Here is a 24,188-nt window from a genome sequence, read left to right as displayed (position 1 = left end):
TGCCCAGAAGCCCTTTGAAGAGTTGAGCTGCAACATTCTTGGAGTCATTAGCTAAGGAAATCTTGATCTGTAACCATGAACGGCAGCTGCCACCTAGTGTCTGAGCAGTGTTAAGACTTGAGTGGTGGGAACCAGGGCTGTTGGCTAGGACGGGCTCCCTAAAGGTTGGAAACGAGGAGCTCAAGGACTATGGGAGATAGATGGGTTCCCCCAGTCCTGATTCAGAAGGTCATCCTCTGTGGCCAGAAATGCTGGCTATTCAAGAGGAACTCAATGTTTTAAATATTATTCTTTTTTTTTTAAAACACCAAATGATATAGCTCAGTGGTGGGGTACTTGCCCAGCATACCCAGGGCTCTGGGTTCCACCCAGCATACCAGAAAACAAAACAAAACAAAACAAACAACAACAACAAAAAAAACCATCTAAACATGCCAGGCCTCTGCTCCTGATTTAAAATCCCTTTAAAGTCTTGGGAGTTTTTCAGTGCCTCTGGTCTTCTCTAACGTCTATTCTGCCAGTCTCAGGCTCTGGCCAGCCCAGCCACTTCATGTAGGACCTACACTTCTTGCCTCCTGTGCTGTGTTTTTACTGAGGCCCCATCTCCTCCTTTCCTGCGCCTACACACCTTACCCCGGCTGCTGTGCCCACCCAGCATGCCAGCTACCCTTGTTTTGTTTCAAAGTCCCCCGTGCCTGCGCTCTTGCTCTAGCAACCAATAACTGCCCATTTCAGCCTAGCCTCTCATGTGCACCCCCTGCCCCCATCAAGTCCCCACAGCACACCCAGATAGAAAGTCTGGAGGTCTTACCACCTGTTCCCAGCTCCTCGCCCCCCTGCTTCATTCCCAGGCCCTCTATTGATGTCCTTCCCGCAGCCACCTCAGCTCCTACTGGAATGGGGCTTAGCTGTCCCTTGCCTTGAGACTGCATCCAGCCGGCCTCCTAGGTGCAATAATACTCACGCTGCTAAGCTCAAGTGGAAACCCGAGCTCTTTGGATGCCTTAGAGCCCTGGCTGTGCCCTTGGACAGCTTTGCTCTACTGTGATCACTGCTTAGTTCCCCTTCTCCAAACCCATCCCCCACAATCTCTGCTCACAGTATAACAGAAATGCTAGCCAGAAACATCCGCGGTACCTGTAGACCTGTGTCCAGATGTCTCCAAGGATAGGCTCCCTGCTGCATTTTAGACCAGAGGCCAGGGCTGGATGCAGCGAATGGCCAGTGCTTGCTGAGCGTGCAAAATGCGCTGGGTTCCATCCCTGGCACTATAAGCAAACAAGTCTGGGAGCCAGGACACTCTTCCATCTTTCTTTTATTTCACATAAAAGCCCAACTGCCTCCTGGACCAGAAGGTTCTAAATGCAGCCCGAGTCACCTCTGGCTTCCTCTGCCCTGCTCCATAGCCCTCCCCCTCCCCACCCTCCTGGCCCCACTCTCTCGCCACCCCCCTGGGGGCTTGCTGCTATTTCTCCATCACCTCCTGTAACCATTCCCGGCCATTCTGCTTAAAACTCTGGTGGTTGCTGGGCGAGGTGGTGCCACATCTTTAATCCAAGTAGAAGCAGAGGCAGAAGCAGGCAGATCTCTATTAATTAGAGACCAGCCTGGTCTACAGAGTGAGTTCCAGGACAGCCAGGGCTACACAGAGAAACCCTGTCTCAGAAAATCAAACCAACCAAATAAGTATGGTGGTCGTGATATTTGCCTCTTGTGGGATATGCACATGTAACCAGTGCCACCTAAGACAGTTAAAGGGAGGGGCAGCATGCTTTGACACCCAAGGCACAAAAAAGGTATTTCCTGCCGAATGCCCAACTCATCACACGTAAGCTGTTTCCAGGGAAATGAGCCAGGACCACGGTCAGGGGTGGGGTCAGCACAAATTCCAGGTGGTCTCTGCCTCCTCCCACTATTAGCTCAAATGTCACGAATGATTTGGAAGTAGACTCTGACTACAAGTTATTCCCTGGACACAGATGCCAAGAACTCTGCTGGCCTGTGAGTCCTCTGGGGGAACCTGTCAGGGACACAGTGATCATAGGAAGGTAGGCGCACCCACCTTCGGCCACCATGGTGTTTAGAGTCGCCTCTGAGCTCAGTTCTCTCATTCACAGGAGAATCATGTGGGGCTAGCGCATGGGTGCGCAGTCCCAAGGTTTTGCAGGAAGCCTGACCTGCATTCATTTCTAGGGTCTGCTGAAGCAGAGGTAGAGTCCAGCCCAGAAATCCACTCTCCCAGCTGTGCATTCTCCAGATGAACCTGCAGAGGGCACTGTTCCTGCGGCTCGGAATGATCTATACCATGAGGCTGTCTGCTTAAGCCACCTTTGAGCAGGTTCAGACTGGTGTTACTTTGTATCTAGGTGAAGGGATGCCTACATACACAAAGGTACCCTCTGTCTATCCTGGGACCTGAGCCCACAGTGTGCAGCCCAACACCCAGGGCATTTGCTAGCCTAGACGCCCTCCTCATGGGCTGTATAAGCTCACAGACAGGGGCAGCATGTGGGTGCAGAGGGGTAGCCAGGAGCTCTGGGCTGGTCATCTGCTTACTCAGGCTGGCATCCTGGTATCTCCTGAAGGAAGGTAGGGAGTTGCATCAGTGGGACTCCTACCCTCTGGCTACCTGGTCCTGGAGGACACCTGTGTCCCAGCTCCCTTCCACAGGCAGCTGCCTTCCCTGGCCACCCATTTCCCAGAGTCAGACATCCTCAGGGACACTTCCCAACTCTGGCCTCAGCCATGCCACCTTTGAACTAAGGGGGCCACAAAAACTTGCCCTCCTCCCATGGCCTTCGGTCAGGAGCAGGGTGAGGTCCCGTGGGTCATAACCATCTGTTGACATGGCTCCCTGGCAGCTCTGGTCCTCGGTGGCACTGCCTTTCCAGGGATGGTGTGACACTGTAGTGACAGTCTGCTTGGGACTGGCAGAGCAAGCCATGTCTAAGGTAGGAGTGGGCGCCTGGAGAGACCACAGTTAACTATCACTGTGACCTGTCAACAGATTCACAGGAAGTGATGGGCTCCCTCTGCCCCTCACCACGAGTTCTATATGTAGAGCAGGAAAATAGGTGTGAGTGTGGCAGGTCACTCACTGGGAACACTAGGCAGCTGGGTTCACAGGTCTGCCCACTACCAGGACAGATTCACTTGAGTTTTATGTGAGTACCCACAAATCCCCTCCCCACAGGTAAATAGGTTCACACCAGTAGCTCCGGCTACTGAGAAGGCCGCAGCAGGATTTCCTCAGACCAGGAGTCCCAGAGTAACCTGAGCAACACAGCAAGAGAGACACCCTTCGCCGAAAGACTCGAGGCCTTCTGGGACGGGGCCCTGTGGCTCAGCTCGGAGGGTTGCAATGACACGCTCCCTCCCTCTTGACTCATAGGTCACCAGTGGGCTCTGGGCTTTGCACCTTGGCAACTTCACCAGTTAGGTGCCTCGAGGCTGGAGTGAAAGGAATCACGGCTGTTCATCTGTGCATGAGAGGCTGGGTTTGGCTCTGGCCCCGCCCCCCAGTGGGGTGGTAGCATCCAGGCCAGCGTGGCCTTGTCTCCTCTTTGCTCGCACACTGGTGTCACACTTACGCTCGCTCCTGCCTCACTTCCCCGTGCAAATGTCCAGTGCCGTACACCCTAGGGCTGAGGGCAATCACACCAGTGTCTTTTTATTGGGTCTTTCGTGGCCAACCTGGATGCCTTGAGCTGCCAACTAGCTTCCCGGTCTCTCTGCAGAGAGGTTACCAGCTTGGATACTTTTGTTATCTTACCACAACTTGGGCCCTTGGCTTTGGGCACAAGCTGCTACATTCAGACAAGCCCACTGCCCGCCCCTGTCTGTGCCAGGGAGACACAGACTTGGGGAGGCTACCAGGCCTGGGAATCTGGGCAGTTAGCTTGGGCCCGAGACACACACGGCAGCACCTGCCCATCTGAGGGCCCGTCAAATCCTCCACAGCATAGCAGGATAGGCTCTGGCCTACAGTTTGGTGTTGAGGTGGAAGAAGTGGGGCGTCGCATAGCTTGTGACGGGCGGCATGTGCCAGGCAGACGAAGCTGGAGCCAGTCTGTTGCGGAGGACAGTGTCATAGGGCATGGATGGGAAATGCATCAGGCTGGCAGTCATGGGCGCGGGGCCTGTTGTGGCGAGGAGGTGGGCTGGGAAAGCAGGGATAACCAGGGGGCTGAAGGGGAGTGAGGCCTGGCCCTTCAGAGGGTCCGGGCTACTGGTGAAGTTCAGAGGACACCGCAGCATGGTGCCCCTGTAGGCCTCAGGAGGAGTGGACCCCAGGCTTGGGCCTAGCAGACAGGACACAGCCGAGCCGGGGGCTGCAGGCTTGCCCCCGCACTCCTTGGCATCCACCTCCTTCAGAAAGGGAGACACTGCCCTCAGTTTCTTGCCTCCATGAGCAAATCCCTCTTCTTCCAAGCCGCGCTTATGGCCGAGACCTGGGCTACTGGGATGAGGGGGTGGGGCTCCAGGACTCTCAGCAGGGACTTTGGCCATGGGGGACACCCAGCAGGCTTTGGGCTTGGGGTAGAAACCTGTTTTTCTTATGCTGCCTTTATGGAATGCAGAGGGCCGGTTGGCATCCCCACCCCACACCAGCTGGGACTCTTTGGTTGTCGGACCTTCTTCTTTACCAGGTGGTCCCAATAGCACCCTGTCTTTAAGGCTGGAGAAGAAGTCCCTGGGGTGCTGGCTGGCCGGCTTCAGCACCTCAGTGGGGTACGTGTGAAAACAGCCGGAGTACACGGGGGCTGGAGGGCAGGAGCCCACTTGGGCCTCCATCCTGGTGCTCCCGCCGGGGGCCTGCGCTCCTTCCTCGGGCCTTAGCTGGTGTTCAGGGTTCTCAGCCGGCCCTCTTAGGTTCTGGGGACGTTCTTGGTGGTCCTGGCCGGGGCTCCTGGCTCCGTGGCGGCAACCCTCTTCTTGGCACTGCAAGGCCTCTGCCTTGCTGACCTGGGCCAGGAGTTTCTTTTTGGCCAGTGGCGACATGATGCCATGAGCCCCTTTGCAGTAAAAGCTGGCCAAGAGCCGCTTGTAGGCCTCGGGGCAGCCATTGGCACCCATGAGTGGTGGAGAGGGCCCGGACACTGGGCCCAGCTCTGCTGTGCTATCCCTTGAGGATCCCTGGCAGGGAAGCTGTGTCTGGTCAGCGGCGACTGATTTGGTCTTTCCTGGCATGATCTGGAAGAAGAAAAAGCCTTGTCTTAGGGTTGGGTGCAAGATTATGCATCTAACCTGGAGACCTGGAGGCAGCAAGCCCTCTGAGAGCACTCAGGAGCACCTCTTAGCCCTTGCAAGGTCAAAAGTTTTCCAAGGTGCCCCATCCTGAGTAGATGAGGCTTACTACCCCGCAATCGCAGCATAGGGTCCCGCGAGAGGTATCAGCTAGTCTTCAGAGAACCCACAGTTCATCAGCTCCTATCCTAGCCGGAGGTTCCTGGCGGTCCAAGCAGGAGTCAGCAGTCGTGGCCAGAGCAGGCACGCACGGGAGCTGTAAAGTCCACCCCACCATGCCCGGCATACCTGGTCCACCTGCCTCTCCTCGGAGTCCTTGGCCTTCTTCAGCTTCTCAGTGGTCCCATCGTCTCCCCGCAGCTCCTTGGCCATCTTGTATTGCTTCCTGGGCTTGGCAGGAGGCAGTGGTTTGTCGTCTTCCCCCTTCAGATGCCGCACATAGGGGAGGACCAGCCTGGGGAGGGGTCAGTGTGTCCACCAGAAGCCTAGATGCTGCTCCTCACAGCTGGCCTCTTAGCCTCTCTGGCTCCTTGCCACCAGAACCCCCGCTGTCTCCAAAGCTTTCTGCTCCTTCCTGCTGCCAGTGCACACAGCATGCATGCATGTACGCACACATGCATGTACGCACACACACGCACACGCACTCGCACACGCGCACGCGCGCACACACACACACACACACACACACACACACACACACACACACACGCACGCTACAGTCCTTCCTTATCTTGCTGCAGCTCCTGACCCTGACAAGGACACGGCTTGTGGCGCATACACTCTGCCCCTTCTCTGGACACAAACAGCTCATCTATCTCTATACTACCCCATTCCCAGCCCGAGACCCTGGGAGGGGGAAGCCCCAGCTGCACAGTACTCTATGGGCACCCGTACCTCTCATAATGGCGGCGTGTGCATGTGGCTGCACTGGTGCTCCCCGGACTACCTCCAAGTTCATCATACACATTCTTCCAGAGGCGGCGGCCTGTCACCTGTAAGACACCAGAGGACATGGGCCCGTGAGTACCCTCTGGCCACGGGAGCCGCTCAGCTCCAGGTTCTCCTTGCAGGGAGCAGGGGTGAGAGCTGAATTTGGGGGTTCCTTCTCCAGCTATGGGCAGGATGCTAGAGAAAGCTGTTGGTTCCCGCCAGCTCTCCCTCCCAGGGGCGACCTGACTGCTGGGCAAAGCAGGCTTTGGAGCTGCAGTGGAGGGCAGAACAGATGGGGATGGGATGAAACCTGCTTAGGGATGCAAAGCAGGCAGTCCCTCAGCCCACAGCACATCTTCCTCGAGTCTGCAGGCAAGGACAGCCCTGCCGACCGACTGACCGACCGACTGACCGACAGACCGACTGTCCTGCTCCCTAGCTCCTGCTGGGGGTATGGCTGAGGCTGGAGCACAGCGAGGGACTTGAGCGCCCTTCCTTACCAGCTCATAGGCCCCCAGCTTCTCCACTGCCTTGTAGATCTTCCACAGGTTAACTGAAGGGAAGAGGCAAGGCAGACTGTCAGGCTCTGCGACCCCACACTCCCAGGCAGGACCACCGTTATGGATGGGGTGGGCGGGTCTGATGGCCAGGAGGATGGAGCCCAAGTCCACCCCTTGCCTTCAGGGAGGCACCGTCCTCACGGGCAGCCGCTATAGGCTGGCAGTATCCAGGGTCACCTGGATAAGAGGTGCTTGCCCTGTGCATTGCCTGGGGAGATCCCCTGACTGCCTCCCTATACTCACCCCCCTGAGCCCCTTCCCCCCCCCAGGACGCACTCTGCTTGAAGCCAAGATGGGGCACCCTCTCGATGGGTGTGTGCCGCTCCTTCATGAACTTGTAGAGGCTGACCAGGAAGGCCTGTTCCTCCTCCTGCTCCCCATCTGCCTCAGGGGAGTCCTAGGGAGAGAACAGGAGGCATGGGTGGGCGGGCCCCGCCGAGAGGCAGCTGGGCACTGGGAAACTGCCGCTGTGAGAAGGAATGAGTGCCTCCGTCCCAGCTGTGCCTAGTGCCAGGAGCACCTAGCCTCCTGTCCCGGGTCACATGGGTGCACTTACTGCCCAGGCTCACATCCACAGCTGGAATCCAGAGCTTCAGAGTCCTGACTGCCCAAGGCCTGGAAGTGGCCACAGGGGCAGCCCTCAGTTCTCCAGGCCAGGACCACTTTTATATCTTGCTTTGATCTGTTTTATCCAACTTAGTTTCTGGAAGGCAGGGTCAGTATCCCTTAACCTTATGGTAAAAGCTAAATGCACACCAGGCAGTGGTAGCACAGTTTTAATCCCAGCACTCAGGAGAAGCAGGCAGAACTCTGAGTTTGAGGCCAGACTGGCTTACAGAGCAAGTTCCAGGACAGCCAGGGCTACACAGAGATACCCTGTCCCAAAACAAACAAAAACAAACAAACAAAGTGCTAAATGCACACAGACAGTGTTTCTAGTGCCAGGCCTGTGTGAGGCCTGCTGCTTCCAGCTTGACCAACAGGTGAGAATATCTCTTAGCCCCTCAGACTTATGTTTGTCCATTTTGTGACTGAGTCCAGGTTGTTAGATTATCAGGGTTCTGCTACAAATCTGGGTGATGGCCTGCCTTGCCTAGCATCCATATCCTGCACCTTCCAATGTGGAGCCCAGGTAGCTCTGCAGCATGAGGCAGATGCCTGTTTCCCATTCAGAGCTCGGGGTGTCTCAGGTCCCCTAGAGGCTGAGCCCAGGGGGGGGGGGAAGGTCCCAGGTTTGTCCAACTCACCTGGAGCTGAATGGGGCTCCGGCTCCTGCTCTGCTCATCTCCGGGCTTGGGGGACACACGGTGCTCCAGGTCACCCTCCTCTGACTGCTCTGCTTTCCCTTTGGCTGGAGGTGCTGCTGGGAAAGGAAAGCAGAAGAGGAGAGGCAGGTGAGTCTTGGGTGGGAGGAACTGTGGGGAGGAGGCTGAGGGATGGTCCTGCACACCTGCCAGGGAAGGAGTGAGTGCGCACGTTCCTCCCAGGGTGCTCTCTGCTGGCCGGTGCCACACACGTGCTTAGACAGCCGACAGACAGACAGACACATGCACACACACACACACACACACACACACACACACACACTCCTGCACACGCACACCCTGCACACACACACACACACACATACACACACACACACACATTCGAGCACACGCACACCCTGGCCCAGCAGGGCCCAGCAGCCGCCATCTATTCTTTCCTCCATTCTAGCCACACCCCTACATCTCTGCAGGAAACCCTCAGCCTCTTCATCATTGTCCAGGATCAAGTCAGAGGAGTGTGGATAGGGTGTGTTGGGGACACTCTCTCTCAAACCTGCCCATGTTCAGGCAGAAAGCATTGGAGTAGCTCAGCTGAATGTTACCAAGGATTCATCTATGAGTCTCACTATGGCCAACTACTCTTAGGCCCTCAAAAACAAGGTCTCTTGATGGCTGTTCAAAGCTGCTGTAATCCCTCCCTCTGGGATTGGCCAGCCCCAGCTAACTCCAGCACTCCTGTCCTTCCCTGTCCTGGCTGCCATGACTGAACTGCGACTGCCCACACCTGAGAGTCCTCTAGCCCCTGGTCAAAACAGGTGCCAGATGAAGGGGAAAGGTGGAGGTTCCCGGCTTGTGATGATGCCCCGGGAGAAGCTACATGTGCCGCGCTGTTTAATGAAAGTTTTGGCCTGGGCAAGTTGCAGAAGCGACACAGATTAGCCGCCACAAAAAATATCAGCCAAGTTGCCTCATGTAATGAGGCAAGCTGGCATCTTATTGGGACCAAATCTTTTAGTAATTAATTAATTATTTAATTGAGATAATGTCTTACTGTGTAGCCCTGGCTGGCCTAAAACATGGAGCAATCCTTCTGCCTCTGCCACATGAAGGATGGGGTTACAGGTATGTGATACTGTATGGGGTGGTTCTGATGCTCTGATTAGGAATCCACACGTGAACCTTGAAGGTCCTGTTCCCCAATTGGTTCTTGATGGATCAATAAAGATGCTAGCGGCCAATGGCTGGGTGGAAGGGTCAGGGCTTCCATTCCCCAGCCCCCGGAAGGCAGGCTAGTGGGAGAGGAGAAAAGATTTGCTATGCTTCAGAGGGAGAAAGAGCCATCAACCATGTGAGATCTCGAGCGGCCGAGTGATCATTGGCCTCTTCCCTCCTGGGGTAGCAGGGGAGATTCAGAGGTGTTGAGTGGGAGTGAAAAGAGGGGTGTGATGGCTGGATAGCTGAGTAAGGCCGTGGAGATAAAGCATATCAGAAATGAGCTAGTGTGTGTGTGTGTGTGTGTGTGTGTGTGTGTGTGCATCCACAGATCCAGGGTGCCTCCTGGGTGGGAGCTGGTAGCGCGGTCCACTAGGAGCTCAGAGTAGGGTAGTGGATACTACATGCTACATGCTACTGTGGAGACTACCCGATACATGATGCCATGTCCAATTAAAGGGTTGGCTGTCCTGGGACTCGCTCAGTAGACCAGGTCAATGGCTAGAATCCAGAGCTCCAGAGTCCTGACTGCCCAAGGCCTGGAAGTGGCCACAGAGGCAGCTCCGAGGCAGCCCTCTGTCCTCCAGGCCAGGACCACTTGCTTTGATCTGTTTATCCAACTCAGTTCCTGGAAGGCAGAGCCACTACACCTGTCTGGCGATTTTCTCTTTTCTTCTTGTTAATCTGGTACAATGAGACCAACTCTTGGTTTGGTCCAGCTCAGAGAACCCTTGCTGAAGGAAGCTGGAAGATTTTCCTGTCAGCAAGAGCAAAAGAATCTCCCATTTTCCTATCATTTTCCTATGAACATACTTTCAATCCAGCACCTGGGGACAGAGGCAGGCAGATCTCCCAGTTCTAAGGACGGCTAGGGGTACACAGAGAAGCCGTGTCTCAAAAAACAAAGGAGGAAGAGGGGGAGGAGGAGGGGAGAGGAGGAGGGGCAGAAGGACGACTGGGGGGGGGGAGGAGGACTTGGAGGAGGAGGAGGAGGGGCAGAAGGAGAAGGGGACAGGGGGGGAGGAGGGGAGGAAAAGGAAGAGGAGAGGAGAAGGAGGAAGAAAAAGAACCTTTTTGAGAACACTGGTCTGTCTCACAGCCACGTGTCCCAGAGGACCCAGTGTTAGGATGCTCAGCTCCCGAAAGGCTCTCCCTCCAACAGTTCACACACGTGCAGCCACTCATGCCTGTGTCTGCTCACATTGTACCGGTCCTCGACTCTGGGACTTTTTGGGAACTTTCTCTCATTCAGTCCCAAGAGGGATTCCCTTTAAAGAGGGGAAAGCTGAGGCCAGACAGGTCAGGAGGCTCAGCATCTCCTCAGGACACCAGAACTCAAGACAAAGCCAGTCTGACGTGCTGGCATTATTGTCACCACTGGTGAAGTCCTCATAAGATGGCCAAACACGCTCACGGAGACGCTCATCCTAACTCTTGCCAGCATGTATAGTGGCTTGAACACCCTCTCAGACAGCTACTGACATCCGATTCATGGTCAGGCTCCAGAAACCCAGGGACTGACAAGTGTCTTCTCTTTTCTACTACATTCTCTGAAACTCCACACCTCTGTCTTTACTTCTGGGACAGGGCAGAAAAGGTCCCAGGGGTCCTTTGCTACCCCTGGGTGACTCTCAAGTTGGACAACCAGATGTACCTCTTGCTCCTGCCTGGGTCTCTTCATACTCCTGACTCCATCTATCACTTAGTGTGACAAAGATCTGGCATGTCACAGCCCCCAGATCTCAAAAACGAGGCCAGTGGACCATGACAGCCCCCCTGGGAATACTTTAAGACTAATGCTTATGGCCCAAGTGAGGCTTCATCAGAATCTAAGGCTCCCAGGGGTCCCAGGATCTCTAACAGTGATGCCCAGTTCATCCAGGATATGAACTTGCTCAGGGAAAAAAAAAAAAAAAAAAAAACAAACTGGAGTGGAGCACTCAGGGTACCTGGAAAGGAAGCCACCAATGCAAGCTGTTTGGCCCCAGATGGAAAGGGGTCAGCGCTCCTGCCTTGATCCACAAAGGGAAATAATCACTGTGTCCTGAGTCCCTAAATGAACCTGGTGTCCATTCTTTTCTGGCTACACTGTCACCCTCACTGTCCCTGGCAGGGCCCTCTGGGCTCCGACTTCTGCAACTTCAGATGAGGGAGCAGGGTACCCTTTGTCCTGTCTCTGGCAATCCTAAGCCCTCATTTCCCCAGTCATTTATAGATATGGGTTCCCGGTAAATCATTTGTAGGAAAGGTTCTGCTATGAGGCCCACAACCGTAGACTGAGACTGTGTCCCGGATGGCCTGGCTCCTGCACCTCCTGATACAAGGCCCAAGCATGGAGTTGCAGGCTGGGTCCCACCTACAAGGGGTGAGAAGGTGCTGGTGGCCCTGGTGAGCCCCGTCTCTCAGGATCACCCCCCACTTTCCCTATTTTACTGCTGCTGCTATGAAACAATTCCTCGTGTACCTCAGAGCCTGTGTAAGACCCCTTCCCGGCCAGCCCTGCATCGTCCTGTCCTACTTGTGAGCAGAGAGGAGGGCTGGGTCTCAAGAAGACAGTCTCTGCTTTCCACAGTACCATCCACACAGGGCTTCTCTCTCTCTCTCTCTCTCTCTCTCTCTCTCTCTCCCTCTTTTCCCCCCCTTTCTTGTTTCTGAATAACAAAAGATATTTTTGCTAAAACGTAAGATTTACAGAAGTTTTCAGACAAGTCATACAAAATGGTCACAAGCTTTTTCTTTGTCTTTTGGGGGTAGGGGTGGGGGGCGGAGAATCACTTGACAGCAGAGTCACAATCTTATCAGTGAGGGCTGTGGTGTTTATTTTAGGGGGAAAGTAGTTTTAATTTTATGGCCTCCTTTCCCCTCCCTCTCTTAAAGGATCGAATTGCTGTGTTAAACATACAGGGCTTTTCTGTCCACGAAACTGATAATGGGCACTGGAGTCTTCCCATGGCACATCTAGACTGTCTTCTGGTGTGAGGTGTGAGTTAGGGGTCTACCCTGTTCTCCTCCGCTGCTCCAGTGGTTCCCAGTGCTTCCTAGTGACACCCCTGTGGTGAATGAGGGGCTGCTTTCCCCACAATCTCACACGTGACAGAAACATGCCTGGGTTGTTCCTAGGCTTTCTAGTCTACCCCACTCGCTCTGGAGCGCTGCATCCACGTGTGGTTTTAGCTTCCGGAGCTTGATGAGAGTTCACCACACAGCAGTCAGACCTCCTTCCCTTCAACACCCTCTGGGGATGACACAGGCATGGGTTCTCAACCTGTGGGTCGCAACCCCTTTCACAGGTTCACCTACCAGATACCTGTGCATCAGATATTCATGTTATGATTCATAACAGTAGAACATGGTAGTTATGAAGTAGCAATGAAAAAAACTTTATGGCTGGGCAGTGGTGGCGCACGCCTTTAATCCTAGCACTTGGGAGGCAGGGGGATTTTTGAGTTTGAGGCCAGCCTGTTTTACAGAGTGAGTTCCAGGACAGCCAGGACTACACAGAGAAACCCTGTCTGGGGAGCAGGGGTGGAGGCGGGGAGAAAAAGAAAGAAAAAAGAAAAGAAAGAAAATAACTTTATGGTTGGGAGTCACCACAACCTGAGGAGCTGTGTGTATTAAAGAGTTGCAACATTAGGAAAGTTAAGAACCACTGCTCTAAAGGAATAAACAAAAATTTAAAAACAAACAAGCAAACAAACCAACCTCAGTGGGATTTTGGCTGAAATGCACTTAAACTGAGAAACAAGTTTATCTCGTCTGTTCCTTCTGTGCAATGGCGGGTCCTCACGCCACAGCTCCCTGAGCTCCTGCTCCACTCTCCATACAAGGGCCCACAGTTTGACAGAGTCCCTTCCTAGGCCACAGGCAGGTGGGCACAGGTACAGGCCCCAGGCCCTTGTGGATGGATGCCAAGGTGGTGTCAGGGGCAGCTCAGGCCTCAGAGCCTAAGACACAGTACTGAGGGCCGGCTTCAGTCTTCCTTTCTGAGCTTGTGCCAAAAGCACGAACCCTAAGGTCTAGACCTTAAATGGGAGAGAGAGACCTCGGCTAGCGCACAGCTCAGGGCATATAAACTTCCCCACACTGCCTGAGTGGATCTGTACAGCCCTGTCCGTCCCTTTGCTAACAAGAGTAAGTCAGGGCTAGAGAGATGGCTTTATAAGAGCACTGACTAGTCTTCCAAAGGTCCTGAGTTCAAATCCCAGCAACCACATGGTGGCTCACAACCATCTGTAGTGAGGTATGATGCCCTCTTCTGGAGTGTCTGCAGACAGCTACAGACATTTTACTCGCATATGTAAAATAAATAAGATCTTTACAAAGAAAAAAGAATAGGTCAGTGTGAAGCATGGAGCCAACCAGGCCCTGAGTCAGTGTGGCAGTGGGAGCAGGGCCCGTCACCTGGCATCTGTCACCTTATAGCCTGTAAAGAAGGAAAACCCATGGACAGTGCTGAGATTCTCTGAAGAAATGGTAACCTGCTGTCTGGGTAAACAAAGGCTCTGTGTGAAAGGGGGAGGATGAAAGTAGCGAGGGTCACCTTGCAGAGGAGTCACTGAGGCAGGGGGATGGCTGCTGGGTTATCAAGTGGCCCTGTAAGCCTGCCCCCTGCCCTTCTAGTCACTGAGCTGAGATCAGATGAAACTCTGCTACACAAACTGGGGAGAGAGGGCTCTAGCATCCCACGGAGGTGCTGTCTTTGCTTGTTTGTTAGTTGTTTGCTTGGGACAGTGTCTCTTTGTGTAGCCCAGGCTGGCCTTGAATGTATGATTCCCTAGCGTGGGACTAGGTGTGCAGCACCGTGCCAAGCTGGGTGTGTTTTCATCACCTCCAGCCCTGTTTCTGATGCTCTTTCCCGTCATCTGTGAGAGGGGTGTGCTAGGCTCAATACCCAGCATTCTCAGCAGAAGCAAGCAAGAAATGATGCTTCACCCTACAAGTCACCTCGCTGACACCTGCCTGTCCCCATGGATCCGATCTCCCTAGGGTGCTCCTGAAAGACAGACCTAAGCAAGTGGGAAGCATCTACCTGTTCAGAGATGCTCAATGCTCAGACAGGGTTCAAGGCTCAGGTTCCCTTGCGCTGGCTCGCTAGGTATGGCTACCACTTTCCCTCCCTCCTCTTCTGTGTGCTTACCCCAGTCACCCTACTTGTGATGGGAAGGAAGTGACACTTCCTTTCATGAAAACTCACTGGCTGGGAACACTGCGTCAATTACAACAATAATGGCAGCAGCAACCTCAATAACAACCAGTAGACACAGCCCCACCCCCTCGCCTGAGGTCGTTGGCTTAAGTTTCCCTTAGCTCAAGCTGGAGAGGAAACAAAGACAGCCTTTGAAGCCGCGGTCCACTGTGGCCCGAAGCCGGCTGCCTGGCCTTCTCCTCTTTGGGCTTTGCTCCAGTAGGCAGTTTGGGGGGGGGGGGAGGGTCCTGCCAAGAGCCAGGCTTGAGGACAGCTGGACAGGAGTCTGAGGATCCAGGACACAGAACCAGCCACAGCCTACCCTCAGCACCCCTGCCAAGCTCTGTTAGTGGCTAGAGACAAACTGAGAGCCCTGCACAAAGGCAGAGAGGGGTGCATGAGTTTCCAGACTCCCACTGCCCTGAGACAGCCCAGGTGAGCCTACTCCTGGAAGGACTGAGTCTTCACGGCCCCACCCCTCTGTCCATGTGTTTGGTGAACACACAGCTCTCTCTGGATCATTTCCAGTTTTCCCAACCCACCTATGCAGAAAGAAGCCACAGAAGGCGACTCAACAGGAGACTAGAACTCCTACACAGGGAACTTCCAGACCTCACTTTTCCTTTCTCCTCACTTTTCCTTCCTCCTCCTCCTCTCCTCACCCTAGCACTGTGCCCGCTGCCCTGGTCAGTGTGAACCACTGTACACCACCACAGGTCAGTTTCCCACCTAGGACAGCAAAAGGCCACCAGGAAAGAAGAAAAGAGCAAGGAGCCTTCGAAGTCTGCTCCTCACTCGCTGTCAGACCTGAGCCTGTCTCTATGCCTCAGATTCTCTGTAATACAAGATGGGGGTCGGGCATATAATTCTAAGGCCCATTCTGCCTCTGTCACTTCAAGTTCTAGGCCAAGCAGTCAGGACGCTTAACTGTTGTTGAGACCCGACCCTCTAGCTAACATCCCCCACCCTCCCCTGCCCTGGTATCCATCCCCTTTAGGCACTGAGATCCTTAGATTTCCATCAATTCCCAACAGTGCCCGCGGGGTGGGGCTAGGAGCACCTGTTACACTCCTCTGAAATGAAAGACTCTGCAAACCAAGGGGATGCAGGCCCGAGCAGCACAACTTGGGGTGAATTTGAGGCCTTCCCGTTCTAGAGTTGAACCCCACTGTGCCTGTGGGCTATGGTGTGGGATGTGACCCCAGCCAGGGGCAACGCCTGGGCAGTGCGGAGGGTCGCAAATTCCGTGGTGTGGTTGTGCGCCTAGTTCACAATGTTCGTCGCACTCTGGTAGCCTGAGCTTCTGCCCTCCCTCCACTAAACACCCCCAGTGCAGGGCCACCACCCTCACCCTTTGAAGAGACCCGAGGGAAGAGAGGGAAACTCAGAAGACCAGGAGGGTAAAAAGAAACCGTCTGCTGGGGGTTGGAAAGAAAAAGAAACAAAAAGAAAAAGGAAAGAGAAGAGAGACAGGGCAGGGGATCTGAAGCTTGTGACCGTCAAGCCATCAGCATGTCCCTCGGCAGAAAAGAGGAACCGTTGATTCTTCAAAGCGCATTGAGCAATTTCTTCAAAACCCGCGCAGTCACTTTCAGGAATCGGGGCCGCAGTGGGAAGCGCTGCGCGCGGCCCGGGCGCCTCGGTTTCTGAGAAGCTAAGCGCTGGGCTGGCACGGGGCAGGGAGGGGCCCGCGGCCGAGAAGCTGCTGCTGACAGCTGTCACAACAAATGGGCCCAGAGCAGCTCGAGATTGAAACCGCAGCAGGAAGTGTGGGCGGCTCAGTGAATTTCAGTCCAGAGCCGGAGAGGAGAGTTTCGAGATAAACGCCTGGGAAGCCCCTGGCCGCCCCGACTTTCCACGAGAAGAGAGCACGCAGACATTCGAGCTGCCCCGAGGGCCACGATCTCTCTGGGACCCCAAACCTCTGACCCCGGCGCCGCCCGCCAGCTGCTTACCCATGACCCAGCGAGATCGCGCGGCGCTGTGCGGTGACCCTCGACACACGCAGCCCTCCTGTCCAGCGCTCTCGGCGCGACTGACTCCCGGCGCCGCTCGACTGCCTCCTCCCCATGGACCCGCCCCTAGACCCGCCCTCGCGGCGCTCTGAGCTGCCATTGGTGAATTCTATTTTCTAGGGTGGAGCGGACTCCGCCCCTTAAGCCCGATGACGTCTGGGAGTTGTAGTGTGCGCCCTCTTTCCAACTAGGGGCTGATGTAGCACACTCAAGAATCATGTCTCTCCTGTGTCTGTTGGTTTCCCCAGAGGCAAAACTAGAGTCTTAGAAAACTGCCCGCTCTCTGTAGCGTGTAAAAGAGTGGATGAGATTAAATGAAGTGCTTCCGGCTTTTACCTGACGGGTCCTGGCCGATTCCATCCTATCCAGCTTCACACAGAGATGTGAGTACTTACTGTTGTTAGCCTACCAGGGACCAATCCAGAAAGTCCGTGCCCCTGGCCTAATGCCCTAAGCCTGCCCAAAATGCTCATGTCTACATGTGTCATGTAGACAGAGTGACAGCCACAAGATGAACCGTGCAAAGAGGAAGTGAACGAGTTGAGGGTGAGTGTGTGGACAAGATTAGGCAGAGCAGTCATTTGGACCTGTGTGGGTTATAGAATATGACGCTAAAACTTGAGATTTAAGAGCAGAAAGCCTTATTAGCTGAAAGGCTTGGATTTGAACTCTGTTCCTAGTATGTAATTGCTATCCCCAGAATCAAATTCTGTTGATTAACTATAATATGTATACAGCTCTGCATTTCACACCATTATTATCTTCTTTATACAGAGCAAAACAGGCCTGGGAGATTAATTAGCTCATAGGTGGTAGGGATAGATCTCAGCCTTAGAATTGGGGCATAGATGAAGACTCTATAGTTACCCCACCCCCACCCCACCCCGACATTTTAGTGCTCCCCTTCACACTGAACAAATGGACAGTCTGCATTTGGTGACTCTGACTCTCTGGGCTTTATCCATAGGCTCTGGAATGGCAGATCTGCAAGCTCAGCCTGGGGCAGGCAACACCGAGGTTGGTGGATAATTGTATTAACCGGTGCTTGCCGATCTGGTAACAGGCATGTTGTTGTTGATATTTATTAACTGCTCAGAATAATAACTGGAAGAATGATTGTAACAGTGCCTCCCACATCCAAGATTACAAACCACAGTCCACCCCAAGAGGTCTGAGACTCTGGCAGAGTGCTATTTATCGAGAGATACCTCCTGGAAATTTCACAGGCTTATAGTTCCACAGCGTTCATTTGGTAAGGATCGGTTGGTTGACTAGCTACAGAGCCAGGTTAGGTATGTGCCTCCAGTGTCACAGTATAGACCATCCACTACATCCTGGATTGGATATATCCATCAGTGAGGCGCTCACTACCTTCCAAAGCCACAGCTAATCCTACTTCTGGATAGGAGGATCCTACCATCCGGCAGGAGAGAGCACTCTCAGGCCAAGCTGTTTGTGTGATGCCTCAGCAAGTCAACACCTGTCTGGGGCAACCTGAGAACAATATGATCTAAATTTAATTGTCTCCAGAGGCAACTGTTTGCAACAGAAAGTAATTTACAACCGCCTATACATCCTGCTGAGGAATGATACCTCCATTTGCCTTCCTGAAAACACAAACAGCTCAATTGCACAAGCTTCTGTTTTACATACTCCTGCGTCAGCTCATGGCCACTTTTCTCCATCACCCTCCATCACAGAACAACAGCTCAGGATAGCATGAGCAGACACCAGCTCCTCCGTGTCTTGGTTGTCTCTCTGGCAGCCTCCAGAAGAAAAACAAAACACCATTAATGCATAAACACATTCTTCCTGGAAAAAGCATTGAGAATAAATCAGTCTTCTCTGGCCCTGCTCCAAATCCAGTTCCCTCCCTCTCTGTATCAGATTGGATAGTCTTTTAGAATGTTCCTTACTTGTTTTCATAAATATATGTATTCATGGTATGGTAAAACATGTAACTTTGTTTAACATGTATGTTTTTAGCTGATATAATTCTGATTGTTTTTGTCACAGAGATGTCTACAGTTAAAACACAGATCAGCTTCTCTATTAGCATCTACTACTGTCTGTGTCTTCGTGTGATCTCTCAATCATCTTTTTTTCCCTTGATTACCTCCTGCTGAGAAAATTCTAGATCTCTCAGAGGGTTACCGGGGAGAGACTTAGCTAAGGCTACCTTCTAATGCCACATGCTGGCCCATCTCTAGGGAGCAGACCTTGGGGAGTGGATCTCGTCTAGGAGACTGCAGGCCCTGAGAGGTTCAACACGTTGCTGGAAGTCACAAGGAAAGTAGGTACCACACATCATCTGAGACCTTCAAAGCTGCTCAGTGAGCTCCAAAAACAGGACAAGCAGCCTCCCCGACCCCTCCCGATTTCTGCTCTGTTCCCAGGCTCAGCAGTTGCAAAATGCCCCTGGGGCCTTGTTTTCAAAGGGGAATGAAGTGGGGGAGTATTTTTAACTGTTGGCCCTGCCCTGCTCCCCACCCCCTGTGCTAGCTGTCCAGGAAAGGCTAGATTCACAGTGGCATTTGCAACTCATGGAAAACAACAAATGCTCGAAATAGACCATACCCAAGCCGGGAATGGAAAAAATGGGCTCATGGTTTCAAATGCGTATTTTAGAAAGAGACAAGAATAGCTTTTGGCCTTTGGGGACGGGGTAGGGATGAGCTGGTGATGCTGGGATAGGGCTGTGTCCCAGATCACCAAGGGACAATTTCCTAGGAGAAGAAGTATGGTCACTGTCTCCAGGGTACTCTGTCTCTTCAAAGCAGGTACGCCAACCCCTCTCTGCACCTCCCAGCTGAACCTGGAGCAGCTTCCTGTGTTGAGTTAGTGATGGCTTTGGGGTTGGGGGCTCTCTGGCCCTCTCCCACCCAACAGAAACCTAAGATACTGAACTTCCTGCACCCGAAAGGTGACAGTTGAATCCTCTTGGGGTAGGGAAGAATTTGGGGTTTTCATCTGCACTCATACGTAGCCCAGATGTGCAACCTTGTGAGAGTTGTTTGGCTTCTCAGAGTCACAAGTGACTTATCAGAGACATCCATCCATCCATCCGTCCGTCCGTCTGTCCGTCCATCCATCCATCCATCCATTCATCCATCCATCCATCCATTTTACCAACATGTGTTCTGTGCATCGACACCAAGGTAGACACAGCCATAGCCACTAACGGACAGCAAAGGACAGCGCTGGAGAATTAGCATATTCTCTCCATCAGACAGACACCCACCCCTGTCCCCATGTCTCACCTGGCATGTCACCTGGTCCCTACAAAATAGGCACTGTATTTGTCCCCAGAATACTTTTGAGACACTGAGGAACAGAGAGCAGATGATGTACAAGTTCATGCTCAGCCATAACCTGGAAGGAGTAAGGAAAGGTTGACTATGCGCCTGGTCCTAGAAACAGGGCAACCAGACTTTGGTTCCTTGTGTCATAGTTTGTCACCAAGCGATCAGTCTAGACTGGGAGTCAGTACAAATGGCCCTGGAGAAGGACTTCATTTCAATCCTCTTTGAAGGTTCTTGACTGTTCCTCCCATTTGACAGGTGGATAAACTGAGACACATCTCACTTATGTGACTTCTGCTCCCATCTAACCCCAATGCTCAGCAGCGCGGGGATGGGGAGTGATGGGGGCTGCACCCAGAATCAAAAGAGAACTCCATCTCCCAGGATGCCTTGCTAGAGGGGGCGTGTAGGGGTGGAGTTGCCACTCACTGTAATTTCTTGGCATTGGGTGGGAAGGGGGGGAGTCTGCGGGGAGTGTGTTTGTTGGGCGGGGCGGGGGGGGGCGTGTGCAAAAGTAAAGAGAATCAAAGCCTTAAGCGTCACGTCTAGGAATAGCCTCGGAGCTGGGCCAAGTCATTATCGACGATGAGTAATCCGGTTAAGTCATTTCTCTAAACACCATTCCTTGTAAAAGAATTAAAATATCAGCTTACATCAGAGCGGGAGAAGCGGGCTCCGGGCACGGGCAGCAGCGCCAGGAGCGGGAGCGACTGGCGGGCTCCGCACTCCGCCTGCCCGGGAGGGAAGCGGAGCGGAGCCGCGTGCCTGGGCGCAGTCAACCAGGGCTGGGCTTCCGCCAGGCGAGAACCAGCGAATGGGGGCGGGAGCAGCAGGCCAGGCCTCAGTTTACCCTGCTGTTAAGGGGCTCAGGGAAAGTTTGACGGCCTGCGGTGGGACAGAGCAGGGTTCCCTCTCGTAGGTCCTTCACAGCTCCTATCCCGGGTTCGATCCTTAGTCGATCCAGAGAGTTTCAGGGCCACGTGCACAGTGAAAGCCTAGAGACCGAGAAGGGTTCCCAATCTTCTGCTGTATGTGTCTTTGACTTTGATTTTCATCTTTTCTCTCACCCTTTCTTTTTAGTTGCTTCTGTGCTCTACCTGCCTTGTGTTACACAGACTTGTGAGAGGCGAGGAGGCTGCTAGGAGCTTACTCAGAACCTTGATGACCCAGGGAGTGTGGGTGACCCAGAAGCAGCACCCCCATACCCCCCCACACACACACCCGTGTAACCTCTAATCCCCAATTGGGTCACAGCAAGACACAGGTTTGGTCTCACCTTCCCATGGTCCTAACCCTAACACTTGGCACCTAAGATCTCTGGTATCCTCAGAGACTTCCCCCTGGCTTCTAGTTCCAGGCAATAATTAAGGCTAGCAAGACTAGCCCAGCCCTAAATTCCTTGTAATGATTTGGTTTGGCTTTTTAATTAATTAATTAATTATAAAGAGGCAAATTTTCACTATGTAGCCCAGGCTGGCCTTGAGCTCCAGGTTTTCAAGCCCGAGTGCTGGGATTAGAGGCGTGCACCAGCACACCCAACTAGAAACCCTACTATATTATTTTTCCGGTATTGAGGTTTGAACCTAGGGCTTCAAGGAGGCTGGGCAAACAATATATCACTGAATTACATCCCCAATTGAGTTAGGTACTATAAAAACTCTTCGCCAGTCAAAACCGAAAGCTCAGGAACCACATGAACAGACACTTTCCAGTCCTGGCGGCCTCACTTGCAGGTGGTGTGGATGACTCTTCTGACCAGTTTCCCTGTGGCTGAAGTGCTCTCAGCAGGATCTAGCTTGCAAGATTACTGTGAAGGTGAAAAATAGACCTTGAGGGTGGTCAGGGTGGTCTGCTGTGTGGAAGTCGCCTCTGACTGGGCAGCTTCTTTTTGTGGATTTGTCTCTTCTTTGTTTCCTAGCATAGCACCACAAAGAAACCGACCGACCCAGGGACCCACCGAGTTAGCAACTTGGGCTTTAGGGAGAGAAGCCGATATAACGCTTGATCCTCAAAAGGACACTGGGTCTTTATTTTTAAAAGACCTCACTATGTACCGTAGGATAGCCTCGAACTCTTGATCTTCCAGCTTCAGCTACCTAAGTGCTGGGGTTAAAGGTATCCACCGCCGTATCTGATGATAGTGAGCTCAAGGGGTCTTTCAAGTGTAAAAGCTTAAGTAAAGCATTCGGGCGGAGAGGGGTCCCAGCCTCACTGGTGTGAGGACACAAGACCCATCCTTCCTTTTCCAGCCCCACCCACCTACCACAGACCCAAGCTCTCTGCTTTCATTACCTTGGTGTCACCCAGCTGGCAGCTGTCACGGGTGGCAACAGCTCTGGCTGACTTTGTAACTGTGTTCATTATTTGAAACAGCACCCGCTGGAAGAGCGCACCAGATCCAAATGGTTCTGACGCCCCCCCAACTGCCTCTTCCTCTCTCACTTTGCCAAAACATTCCCCATCCCTACTGTACATTTCCTAGCTAGCGTGTGCACTGAATTAGCGTGGACACTGACCTGCGCTCACACATCCGTGTGTGTGTGTGTGTGTGTGTGTGTGTGTGTGCATAGGCAGGTGTGTACAGAGAACCCTACAGGCTCAAAAAAACCTTCCATCCTCACTATCCATCACAGGTGAGTTTCATTTCCACAGCGGGCCACTACCGTGGGCCACCATGAACATCCTAAAGTTGTTCAGCCCATGTCTTCTCAACGGCCTGTCCTATGTCCTGCGGTGTTTACCCAGGGTCCTGGCCTAGGTGGCCTCTGCTCTGCCATAGCTGCCTTGTCTCTTTTTCTGGCCCCAGCAACCTCTTTCAGGCTGTGTGGAGGGGGCTTGGGATCAGGTAACTTGGTGTCTACCTCTCCCTGACAGATTTTGTGATATGGCCCAACAGGGAGGTCATCCCTTGTGCTCTCTTCATGCACCAAGCACTTACCTATGCTATCCACCCTCACTTGTTTGCTTCCCAGACTTGCCTGTTTCCTCCAGATCTGTGCAGCAAACTTCACTTCAACTCTCCAGGCCCCGTCTACAGCAGGCTCTAGCGCCTCTGTATCGATCATAGGATGCCCAGCCTACTCCTCAGCTGTGACACGTACCGCACCAGACCCTATAAACAATCCCATGCCGTCATGATTGGCCAGCAGCTGTAGATGTCTCTCCCGTTAGGAGAAGTCCCTCCTATTGCCTGATTGTGTTTCCGGGAGCTTCAGAGCCTCCGGGTGACCGATTTTTTTCAGAAGAAAAAACTTAGGTCCCAAGTGGAGCTGGCTTGCCTGATGTCTTACATTGAGCCCAGGAGACCTCAGGGTGGGTAAGTTAAAGAATTGGACAGACTAGTGCGGAAGCAAGTGCTGTGCTCAAAAATGACCCTAGACAACAAGCCGTTGATAGAAGGTTAGGAAGGAAGGTAGAGCCCCTCCCCCCAGCTTCTGCATGTGTGTGTCCTCTTTGTTGGGGCTTTTTATTTTCTATGTTTTAAATAAATAAGGGCTGCACGAACACCCTAATACTTCGGGCACATTTTGAAGCAGCTCAGAAATCCCCACATCCCCTTGTGACTCAGTTCTAGGAGCAGTAAGCAGAACTGTGGGCTGATACAAGAAAAAAAAAATCTGCAAAATAACAGCTGGGCAGCCCTGTGTCTCCAGGGATTTGAGATGGGGGACTCAAAAAAATATTAGCGTCCTGCTGAGGCCCCGAGGTCTAAGGGCCCCAGAGACTGCTGGAGGGAACACAAAATGCTGCAAAAGGCCCTCTGTCAGTCAGTCAGTCTGTCAGTCTGTTTGTCCATCTGTCTGTCCCCTGTAAAGAAATCCCACAAAGCTGTGACCCGCGTTCCCCCTGGACCCCTTACAAAAGTGATTAGAAACTCATTGGGAAATATATTCAATACCTCCCAAGCATGTTTCTTTTGCTATTTTGGTGGTTTAAGCATGTTCTGGGTCAAGCGATCCTTTGTCTGGTACCCAACAACTCTGGACACTGGCCTGCTCCAGCAAGGGTCGCCAGTGGCTGTGCGCATAGAGGTTCGGGGTTTGGAGCTGCGTGGGCATGCGGGGAGCTGGCAGCATCTACCAGCCCAGACAACCCGCGGGGGCTTTCAGAAAGCACTTTCCTTCTCTGCTGGATCTGAGTCAAAAGGGGGAACTGGCTCAAACCGAAAGAATAATTCGGTTAGCCAAGGTCACCGATATTTCTCTGGGGTCCAAATAATTGCCAGGCAGGGGCTCCAGGGCAGGAGCATCGCAGGCCCCTCGGGTGTCGCTGAAAGCCCCAAGTCCCGCACAGTTCCTTTTCAGCTTCAAAGGGGGTGGGGGTGGGGCAGGAAGGGCAGGGAGGGGGGAATTACAGGCAACCCTGTAGTCCATCACAGGACTCCGAACTTACCACGCGCTACCCAACGCTCAGTGAGGTACCGCGAATGCTTTTCTGAAAGTCTGATATTGGCGTTCTTAGGAGTCTCAGCT

The 24,188-nt window shown here is 53.2% G+C and overlaps 1 protein-coding gene across 3 annotated transcripts; it reads right to left on the bottom strand.

Moving 5' to 3' along the window:
• Nucleotides 1–3,645: 3,645 nt before the first annotated feature.
• On the bottom strand, nucleotides 3,646–16,460 carry Arid5a (AT-rich interaction domain 5A). Of its 3 annotated transcripts, none has more exons than XM_052192953.1 (7): nucleotides 16,355–16,460; nucleotides 7,985–8,100; nucleotides 7,014–7,134; nucleotides 6,678–6,730; nucleotides 6,142–6,239; nucleotides 5,536–5,701; nucleotides 3,646–5,193 (listed from the first exon to the last, which is right to left on the bottom strand). In XM_052192953.1, the coding sequence occupies exons 1-7, from the start codon at nucleotides 16,356–16,358 to the stop codon at nucleotides 3,982–3,984; spliced, it is 1,770 nt and encodes a 589-aa protein (XP_052048913.1). In that variant the 5' UTR covers nucleotides 16,359–16,460; the 3' UTR covers nucleotides 3,646–3,981. The 3 variants fall into 3 exon arrangements, with proteins under 3 accessions (XP_052048913.1, XP_052048914.1, XP_052048915.1); XM_052192954.1 differs by having other exon boundaries at nucleotides 7,985–8,097; nucleotides 16,355–16,450; XM_052192955.1 differs by lacking the exons at nucleotides 6,678–6,730; nucleotides 7,014–7,134.
• Between the last annotated feature and the right edge of the window lie 7,728 nt (nucleotides 16,461–24,188).

Source organism: Apodemus sylvaticus, chromosome 9, assembly GCF_947179515.1.
Source record: "Apodemus sylvaticus chromosome 9, mApoSyl1.1, whole genome shotgun sequence".
NCBI classification, from domain to species: domain Eukaryota; kingdom Metazoa; phylum Chordata; class Mammalia; order Rodentia; family Muridae; genus Apodemus; species Apodemus sylvaticus.
Note: the sequence above shows the minus strand (reverse complement) of the source record. Positions and strands in the feature narration are given on the sequence as shown.